A 10,913-nucleotide genomic window follows, 5' to 3' on the forward strand; every position below is an offset into this window, starting at 1 on the left:
AGTCTATAGTCAGGAAAAAACTTGCCTGAAGGTTTAATCAAGCAGAACGGAACATTAAGGCCTTCTTGGTTAACAAAACTTTAGCTTCTCACCTCCTTAGCATAAAAAAAAACAACAGCAACAAAAACAAACAAACAAACAACAACAACAACAAAAAAGGGGGCCTCTCCCCCCTTTACTGTGCACCTACCTATCTTCCTAAACCTTTGTGTCTTTCCATGCCTTGGTTTCTTGGAGTCTAAGGATGGTCTAAGACTTAGGGAGTTCCCTTTGTCTGAAAAACTCTTGTCTCTCTTAACTATCTTATTTTCTTCACTTGGGAAATAACTCCTCTTGGAGTTATGCCTGTCCTGGGAAATGAACAGTTCCTCTGGGTCCTAAACATGCTTGGTTCTTATCTGTCGGAATTCCTACCACAAGGTATATAATCAGTAGATGATTTTATGTCACGCCCTCTTCCCAGTCTGTGATACCTTGAAGGCAGGTACTGTGTCTTACTCTGTATTGTATGCCCAGCTCCTAGCACTAGAGTTGTTCCTGGCATGAGAAAATCCTTAAAACTTGTGTGCTGAATGATTGAGTGAATGACCTGTAGACCTGAAAAATATTTTGGCACAGTTCCTTGTGTATACGATACATGTTTGCAAAAATTAAGTGAAAATGAAGACCAGAGGGTTATAAATGGCAAAGCATTTAAGAAGACTAAAAAAAAGTGACTTGCATGTCCCTTGGGCTGCCTTCTCAGGCAGTATATTTTCAAGATAAAAAGGAAAATTTGACCTGTAGTTTGAAACCCAGATTTTTCAAGAAACTGCTAGTTTCTAGGAAGCACGCCTTAAAAATATTATCCTTACAAACAGTGCAATGAACACTGCACAGTTACTTTTATCTTATGGGTGACATTTTGAATTAACTATGGAAGAGACTAGTTTTAGCTGAAGCTATGGGAGTTCAAATTTTAGGATTATTTTTGATCATAAGAATCGGGGGGTTGTGAAACCTTTGACAGACACCAGGGATGGCATGATGAGGCATACAGTTCTTAGGGTGTTATGTTTCCTTTTGAATGCCGATATGCCTGCCAATTTCCCCTGTTGGTTCCAGGTGAACAGTGGGCAGTCAGTGGTGACAGGTTGCTATAAAATGGACCTGTGACACAAAAGGGCAAACAGCTGAACTGAAATATCACCAACTCATTCTGTCTCATTATTGTCAGCTATCAAGTTAGAATCGTAGTTCCCTGAGACACTGACACATTCAGACCTAATGAAGTAAAATGAAAAAATTCCACTTTCCGCTCCAATTCTCCTTGAAGGCTTTCCTTCCTTCCTCTAGTCCCCACCCCCTCCCTTATTTTTACTTCTAGTCTCATATTTGCATCATCTCGTTGACTTCCTGAAGAGCGTTAGCACAATAGATAAGAAAGTAGGTAACATTTATTTTTCTATATGTCAGTGTTATCTGATCAAGTATCTGTCTATAGGAAATTCAAAACAATTTCTTTTTTCTTTTCTCTTTTTAATTTCTAAATTAATAAACTTTATTTTTTAGAGAAGTTTAAGGTTTACAGAAAAATTAGATGGAAAAGTACAGAAAGTTCCCTATGTCCCCTCAAAGCACCCCTCATCCAATCTTGAGCACACGTCGTTTCCCTTATTTTTAACATCTTGTATTATTGTGGTATATCTGTTACAATGAATGAGTCACTCTAATACATTGTTATTGACTAAAGTCCACACTTTACATTCGGATTCACTCTTGTGGGTTTTATGGGTTTTCACAGGTATAGGACATTTATCCACTATGGAAGTATCATACAGAATAGTTTCACTGCCTTAAGTACCTCCTATGCTGTACCTCCCTCCTCTGTAACCCCTGGCAACCACTGATCTTTCTACTGTCTCCACAATTTTGTCTTTTCCAGAATTCCATATAGTTGGAATCAAGCAGTGGGTGGCCATATCAGACTGGCTTCTTTCACTTAGCAATGTGCATTTCATGTTCCTCCATTGTCTTGAAAACTCATTTCTCTTTGTTGCTGATTAATATTCCATTATTTTGGTATGATGGCCAATTTGTTTATTTATTCACCTATTGAAGGACATCTTGGTTGCTTCCAAGTTTTAGCAATTATGAATAAACTTGCTATAAATAATCATGTGCAACTTTTTTGTCGGGACATATATTTAAACTGAATTGTATAAATACTAAGAAGAGCAATTACTGGAACATGTGCTAAGAGCTCATTCAGTTTGGGAAGAAATTCATGAGCTATCTTTCAACGTGGCTGAACCATTTTGCATTCTTGCCAGCGGCGAATGAGAGTTCCTGTGGCTTCACATTTTCGCCAGCATTTGATGTGTCAGTTTTTTATTTTTTTAATTTTTTTTTTAATTTTAGCTATTCTAGTAGATGTGTAATGGTATGCTGTTTTAATTTGCAATTCCCCAATGACACATGATGATGAGCACATTTTTCCTGTGCTTATTTGCCATCTATATATCTTCTTTGGTGAGGTGTCCAGATCTTTTCCCCAGTCTCTCCTAGGAATGTCACCATTAACCAGTTGATCGGAAATCACCTTGACTCTTTTAAAAATTGACTCTTTTATTTTTGAGTTTTATGATTTCTTTGTATATTTTGAATACCATTCTTTAATCAGATATGTGTTTTGCAAAGTTCTTTTTCTCCCCCTCTCCCTGCCCCACTCTGTCTTGTCTTTTTATTTTCTTAACAGTATCTTTTGCAGGGCAGAAGTTTTAATTTAATGCAGTCTAATTTATCATTTTTTTCTTTCACGGGTTATGCTTTTGGTGTTGTATCTAAAATGTCATTGCCAAACCCAAGCTTACCTAGCTTTTCTCCTATGTTATTTTCTAGGGAACAGTTTTTTTTGTTTTTGTTTTTTGTTTTTTTCAGACTATTGGTGTCTTAAGACTGCATATAGATTGATGGAAAGAAAATGGGTACTTGACATAAACTGAATTGATTATGTCAAGAAATATAAAATTGATGCTCAAGGAAATGTCAAGTTTAAAAAAAAATCTCTGAATAGTATTAACATAAAACGCATTCATTCTAAAATTATCTGTATTTTTGATGGTTTACCGTATTGTTCCAAATACTTTCCTATTTTACGAATGGTCAACTCTAAGATTGTGCTTATTGTTCTTTTCAGAAAGTGACAGCCTTTTTATTTAGCCTCAACAGAGCCTCTGCAATTCTAATACTTTTATGTATATGTGTAGAGCTTAAAACCCAATCTTTGCAAACCCTTGCACTTGTGAGAAGCTTTTCTTGAAGGTCTCCTGCCTTCTTTTAATAATCCCATTGAAGATACTTTTGTTTATGATTTGAAGAGGTAAGTAGCCCCATTTAGCAGCAATTCTGTTTTAACTGGGATTACACTGTAATTGCTCATGCGTCAGATAATTAAATCTTTATTATTATTTTTTTAATATTGAGCTTTCCGCCCATTTTTCCATAGTAACACCTTGGCTGAATACATGACAGTATCTCGCAGGGAATGAATTAGCTACTGAGAGTTTTCTTTCTTTTTATAAATCCCATTAACGTTTTCATGTGGATTTAGTGTCAAAGGTGGCTTGCTCTTGATTTGGCCCTGAGAGCTTTAGCTTGTGTCGTAAAGCAGCCAGCTGCGATTCCTCTCATCTCCTTGTAGGTTGGGTTGATTCTTTTATTTACCTTCTTTGGTTTAGCTCCAGCCTCTTGAGACTTTAGTACAACGTATTATCTGCTATAAAAGCAATTGCTGAAATTAGTTCGAGGCTTTATGAATGGCCAGTATATGTTCATGATAGAATTAGGGAAAATTGATCAATTTAATAAGGCTTAGAGAGGTGAATATAAGATGGATTCGCAGATATTATGTGCTCTACCAGCCTTGACTTATTTAATCTTTACGATAACTCAGACAGGTAGGTACTTTTAAAAGCAAAATTCAACTAAGTGAATTTAAAGCTCTAATTGGCTTTATTTCACAATTCATGAATTGAGCAGCGTCCCGTATAGCAAATAGAGAGGAACTCTGAAGAGCCACTCAGAATGGAAGGCTTTCATAGTCAGAAAGAGGCCAAGGCAAGGAAGTTGCTCTCCAAGGGCAAACTGTTTCAGACAAGGTCACCTTCCTTTTGTGAAAGGCAAGGGATCTACCCAGCACATCACCTTGCTAATGTTGACCAGATGATTTCCGATCGACTGGTTAATGGTGACATTCCTAGGAGAGACTGGAACTGAGATTGGGTTAGGTATTGAGTCTCGGTTTGCTGGCCTGGGGCTTAGCGCAAGCGAGTCCATTTTGGGCCTCTCGTTTGTTTTGTTTTATTAGTACCAGGATTACTCTCTTTACAGAGAATCTTCACATACTATATTGCAAAAGAATCAAGGGCAAGACAAGCTCATTGAGTAATCGAAATGATCAAACATTCCTGTAATCATAATTTTCCTGAACGTGGATGTTTACCAAGGATAATTCAACATTAAAATAAATGGTATGAGCATACCTATTATAGCAAAACTACCAAATTAATGTCAAATGTTAACCGTATTTGAAACTGATGTTTAGTAAACACTCTATCGGAAAATCCATGGGAAATACTTTTGAATATTTTGTACATCTGAAGTAATGACTTTTTCTACCTCAAGTGAGAGTGTGGGTTTTAATGTTTAGTTTATGTTAATTGTCAATCAGCTCTTCAGTTCAGTATTGGAAATTCTAACGCCAGGGTTTTAATAGCAAAACAAGACCTACGATTTTCCCAAACAAGTCTGATTAAAGTCTGATGTACTCTTGTTGTTTCTACTGTCCCTATAATGATTAGTGTCCTGCTCACAATTTAGTAGTTGCATCTCTTTGTAAAAGAAGCAACGGTTTAATTCTATGACCCCCTAAATTAAAGACAAGGTTATAGTAAGACTGTCAACAGTTTTGATAAGCTTGATTCACAGTCTATAAAACCCTTGAAGCAGGCCTATTGGAAAGGGAGGGGCGTGAGGGGTCTCTAAATGTGATCCCACTCCTGTCAAGTATGTTCATGAAAATATGTCGAACTTCACAAGTAGCTTCTGAGTCCCAGGCCTGGAATCGTTTACCACAGCTTTACTTCCTGCTGACCACAGCCTTGTCCTGTTTCTCGCGTCGCTTTAAGTAGAGGACTTGTGATTCTGTCCTCCTTCCTCGGTCAGCCTGCTGCTGATTTCTGGTTTCATTTCTGTGAGCTCAGTGCTGAAAGTTAGGAGAGACTCCATCCTCTGTGGGCCCCAGGATTGATGGGCAATAGAAATAGCTCAGAACAGGAGCTCTTGAGGAAAAGAAGCCTAGGATGGAAATCTAAGTGTTCCGTTTAGTAGTTGTGACATTTACGTTTAGGGCGTGTTACTTAATCTTTTTGACTCAGTTCCCTCATTTTAAAAGTGGGGATAGTGATATCCACATCATAAGATTGTGGCAAAGATGAAATAACACAGTAAAACATATGTTAACGTAAGTCATTCTCTTCTCTTTTTTCTCCTTCTCGGCTTCCTTCCCTTATCCCTTCCTCCTTCTGTTCTTTCTGTTCCTCTTCTTCCTCTTTCTTCTTCTCCTTCTTCAGATCATATGATCCTTATTATCATTTTCCTGTTCAACCAGATTTATTCCACCCACGTGTAAATTTGTCACATTATGTCATGGGTAGACAGTAGAAGTTCTTGTAACATGGCTCAGGATTGTGTATCTTCTTTATTTTCTTTAATTAATTAATTAATTTATTTTTTAGATGAGGCAACCTTTGGTTGACCTCACAGATTGTAAGGACCTTGTCAGCTTACAATCCCTTATATTTATTTTTTTACACCTACAGCACCTGATCTTCCTAGGTGGTCTCCCATCCAAGTACTAACCAGGCCGGACCCTGCTTAGCTTCCGAGATCAGACGGGATCGGGCTTGCTCAGGGTGGCATGGTCGTAGACAAGATTGTGATTCTTTAAATACAACCTGGATTGGATCATGGTCCCAGAGTATACGTATAGAAAAAAGTCTGTTTTGTTCTGGCTTAGCTGGCTCTTCCGGAGGTGGAGGTATGATTCACTAATGTAAGAAAATGGATGGTTTCAGCCACCTGCTTCTCCCGTCATTGCCAGTCCTCAGAATGACCAGGCTCAGGCTCGGAGCAGCCGAGCGAGGACGAGCACTCTTAGTTCAGTATTGCAGGAAACAGGTTTGCATCTGGGAACTTATGAAGTTCGTGTCGTCATTTACCTCAGATTCCTTTATACTGTGAATTCGTTGGCCTCAACACAAGTCAGGCATACCCCAACTGTCATCCCAGAATACAGTCTGCTTCACAGGTCTCTGGGAGGGATGATCATCCCTGAGTTGGTGCACAAAGGTCTTTTGTTCTTTTTTAGTTAAATAATTAATTCACTTGAGGAAATTATTTGATTGTCTTTTGCTTCATATCTCCAGTTATTTGTAAACATTATTTGACTTTTCTTAAAACTTAGGCATTTTCCATTTAATAGCTTTTTAAAACTTCAGTTTTTAAAGTTTTGGGCAATTCAATCCCATGTATATGATACCTGAGCTTGGTCATTTCCTTGGCTTTATTTACGATTTGTGGTAAAATATGTATTTTAGAAACCATATTTTACATATTTTAGTGCATACATACTTTAGAAGTTTTTTGCAGATAAAAGAGTTCATTTGCGGCATGGTTGCTAGATTTTGCATTTGTTGAAGATGAATAGTGTTAATTTATGCACTATTTGGCATATATTTGCATAATGAGTTCAAGTAGTCCTAACTTCAAGTATAAAAGACAAAATTAATTATTATGACCCATTGGCATTTTTATTTCACACATAAAATCCAGAGCAAGCATGTGTGAAATATATAATAGATTTTTTACCAATTAATTTAATCACATTCTAGATTATGAGGCATTTAAACAAACGGAAACAGGGAAAGGTGCTTAGTGGAGGCCAGGGCGAAGCTTGAGAGGGAGCCAGGGCAGGACTGATGTTTCGGCTGGGATGAGGTAATTGGTAGTATAATCTTCTTAGGGCTAAGGATCACCAGTTAACACTACAATTTCTTTCTATTTCTGTACCTAAATCGTCAAAGCTTTATCATTGTCTTAGTCTGCTAGTGTTGCTATAACAAAATACCATAGCTTGGGTGGCTTCAACAGCAAAAATTTATTTTCTCACAGTTCTGGAGGCTAGAAGTGCATGATCAAGATAATGGCTGATTTCGTTTCTGGTGACAGCTCTCTTCCCAGCTTGGAGACAGCTGGCTTCATGTTGTGTCCTCACATGGTGGAAGGAAGGAGAGAGAGAAAGAGCTCCCTTTGCGGTGTCTCTTCTCATAAGGGCACTGATCCCCCCATGAGGGCCCCACCCTCATGACCTCATCTAACCTTGATTACCTTCTGGAGGCCACATCTGCAAACACCATCACTTTGGGGGATAGAGATTCAACGTGTGAATTTTGGGGACACACAAGCATTCAGTCTGTGACAGTCAAGTAGCCCAAATTCCAAACATGGTAAAACTCAAGTGCTCCTTAGAGGATTAACCCTTCCTTTAATCAATTATTAGTCATGTATACTCAAGTACCAAGAAGATCTGAGAGTATGTTTTGATATAAATAGGGACAGAGAAGTAAAGAAGAAAGCTAGGATAAGAAAGATAAGATACAGAGTATAGGAAATGAATTTTTCTTCAATTAGCCAACAAATACAAATTCAAGGAAGAGCTGAAAGGAATCTGGATCACTGTCTGACTTCAGTTTGCCTGAGAGTGCGCATGAGCCCATCCTAACAGGTGTAGTAGGCACGGTAATGATTGGATTTTGGGAAGCATTTGGCAGGGTGTTAGGGTGAGTCCTAGCTATCAAATGGAAATATTGTTAGAGAGAATGGGCTTCTTTGAGCTTTTCTGCTTCACTATGACCTAACTCTTGCTCTCAAGAACAGGTCGAGGCAGGCCACATCTGGAGGTGATATAGTGTTGTCATGTAAACATAAGAAATAGGTTCAGACTCACCTGGGCATTCTATCCTCTTGTTGTAAAACCACTCTTGGAGGATTATGAGAATCTGACATATCTCTCTGTTGAGTCGCAGTGTTCCAGTGTGGATTGTCTGGTAGCCCAATATGTCTGTCATCTAGGATGTTCCAGCCACATCCCCTTGGAGATTTCCTTTGCTTCCATTTGTTACATCCCACACACTCCTCGTTCTTGTTGCAAACTCAACCTTTGTTGGGGCAAGTACCACAGTAGATTCTTGATAGAGGGTGTGTTCTTTACTCAATCCTTGGACGTATTAGATCATATGGATTATGAGTAAAAGGCTTAGAATTCTCAAGGCATCATTTCATTGCCTCCCTGACTGTAGAGTTGCCTTTGAGAAGTTTAAAACTATCTAATCTCTGATCTTTTGTGTGTCATCTAGTCTTTCCTCTCTGGAAACTTGTAAACTCTTCTCTTTGTCTCTAATATTCTTAAATTTCAAAATAAAATGTCTTCCTAATGTTCTGTAGTTATTGTGCTGGTCACTTGTTGGACCATTTCAATTTGGGAACGGATATTCTTCAGTTCGAAGAAATGTTTCTGTTTGTTTGTTTGCTTCTGGTATTTACATCTCTCTGTTTTCACTGGTTTTTGGAATTCCTATTATTTAAGTGTCGGATCACCTGGACCAGTTTTTTTTACTTTTTTAGGTTGTCTCTCCTACTTTATGCCCTTTAAAAAAATTTTTTTCTCTACTTTTATGGAGTTTTCCTCATCTTCATCTTCTAACCTTTCTATCTAACTCTGTTTGTTTTATCAATTTTTTTCAACGATTTTTTTTTGTCCTCAGAATGATGCTCCTCCTGTTTCTTCTTCATTAGTTTTATCTTTTAAAAATATAACCATGTTGATATTTAACATATTCTAACATGCGCTCTCATGTTAGTTATAGCTATATTCTGTTGCCACAACCTTTGACTTACTTTCTAGGCCAAAACTCCAGTTTTTCCTCATCATTCCTCAGGTATTAGAAATCCTTATTCTGCTGTTACCTCAGTGGATCATCTTATTTGGATCTATTTAGTACTGTAGCTGAGCATGATTGCTTTAATCAGTGCTTTTAGGGATCTCCTTATTGAGTTTCCCTTCTATTTCCTTCAAAGATGCATGGTTACCAAACTGAAGACATTTTCGATGTTTCTATTTATATTCAAAAAGAAAGGCAAAAGTATTTTTTCAGATTATTATTCCTCAGACACGTGACACTTGTAGAGTTCCTCATTCTTTTGCTTAGTGATTTTCTCGCTTAGCTTCTGGAAAGATGAACAAAGGCAGGCTTCAACCCAATGCACGCCCTCTACTCTTGCCCCAAACCCCTGCTTCCTTGCCTCGTCTGGAGAGTTGACTTAGCCCTTAAAGACACACTTTCTTTTTCACACACAAACAGGCCCTAAGTCTGTCTTCTCTCCTCTCTTTACAAACTTTTATTGAATATCTACCATTTCTCTACCAGACAGTGGGGGTGTAAAGAGAAACAAGTCTTATTTCTGGAGAAATTTTTGGTATTTCAGGAACTTTATGGTCGTATCTGAAAAAGGAGACTGCATCCGCTAAAGCCGCTGTGTGACATTTGCCACCACCTAAATAGGGTATTTAAGGCACTTAACAGCTTTTTAAAAATCATTACCTGCAATCCTGCCTGCTACCACATTTACACTGTCCATCTTTAAAGTCAGTTGGATTTTTTAAGCTGTGAACTTTCTAGAAGCTTTTTTTAAAAACAAAGAAATAAACAAAAACATTTATTTTTATTTAGTTCTGCTGTTGGCCACCAGGTCGCGACACTGCCTTGAGTAGTTGAGTTTCTCAAACAGGAAACTGTTGCAAACTGGCAGAGAGATTAAGCCCTATGCATTCAGGACAGAAAGGGGTAGGTGTGCAGAAGTAAGATTTTTAAAATTCCTTTCTGGTACATTGCCTATTGCAAATCCAGGCATAAATCGTCAGCTGGCTGTGAGCAGCCTCCTGGTCCTGCCAATCCACTGTTTCCATGATGTTACATTTCATATAAGGGACACTGAGACAAGATGAAATGAAAGCTGGCCAGGCGGCAAAAGGCAGCATGGGAAATGCAAGGAAAGATTATGACAGCTGAGGAAATGAAGAGATCGAGATCATAAGGGAGGTGTAGGGAGAATTTCGGATATCGAAATGTCCAAAACCAGTGATATTGATGAGACTCTTTAACTATCAGAAATGTATTTATGCCATTCTAGAAAAATCGAATGTGTTATTCTAGACTTTTCTCTTTCCTTCCCCCGTAGCCATCCCTCTGGGCATCCTAGTGGTACGTGGAGACTGTGATCTGGAGACTTGCCGCATGTACATAGATCGCCTACAGGAGGTGAGTTCCTATGGCCAGTTATTTCTTCTGCTCAGTTTTCCATTTTCATAGACAATTACCAGCTATATATATGTGTATGTATAAATGTGTGTGTGTATACATATATATGCGTATATATGTGTGTATATATATATATATACACACACACACATGCATATATACATACACACACACACACACACACACACACACATTTATTTATTTATTTATTTGCTTCTGAAATGATGCATTTGGGGAGGAAACGGAAATATGGAGGCCTTGGCTTTTGAGCATACACCACTCTCTGCCCTCTCCCACCCCAACTGGTGTCCCTGCTCAGGTGGTTGAAACGGGAAAGGATGGAATGGGTTAACCACGGTGTGATGTTGTTCTAGTATGATCCATAACTGCAGCTGGGAACTTCTTGTCTTCTTGCTAGACTTCCTACCTATATTTTTTGAGCTGTACTGAATTTCAAAGAGCACTGATAAATAATGAAAGAAAACAGAGGTTTGG

The 10,913-nt window shown here is 38.2% G+C and overlaps 1 protein-coding gene and 1 pseudogene across 1 annotated transcript in view; one reads left to right on the plus strand and one right to left on the minus strand.

Moving 5' to 3' along the window:
- DGKI (diacylglycerol kinase iota) overlaps positions 1-10,913 on the plus strand; it is a 273,413-nt gene that overhangs the window by 165,791 nt on the left and 96,709 nt on the right. Inside the window, exon 21 of the mRNA XM_023530296.1 lies at positions 10,339-10,418. Within this exon, the coding sequence (XP_023386064.1) occupies positions 10,339-10,418 (80 nt within the window). The remainder of the gene's footprint in view (positions 1-10,338; positions 10,419-10,913) is intronic.
- LOC111739243 lies at positions 5,853-5,971 on the minus strand (annotated as a pseudogene).

This window comes from Pteropus vampyrus, unplaced genomic scaffold, assembly GCF_000151845.1.
Source record: "Pteropus vampyrus isolate Shadow unplaced genomic scaffold, Pvam_2.0 Scaffold48, whole genome shotgun sequence".
Classification (NCBI taxonomy): Eukaryota; Metazoa; Chordata; class Mammalia; order Chiroptera; family Pteropodidae; genus Pteropus; species Pteropus vampyrus.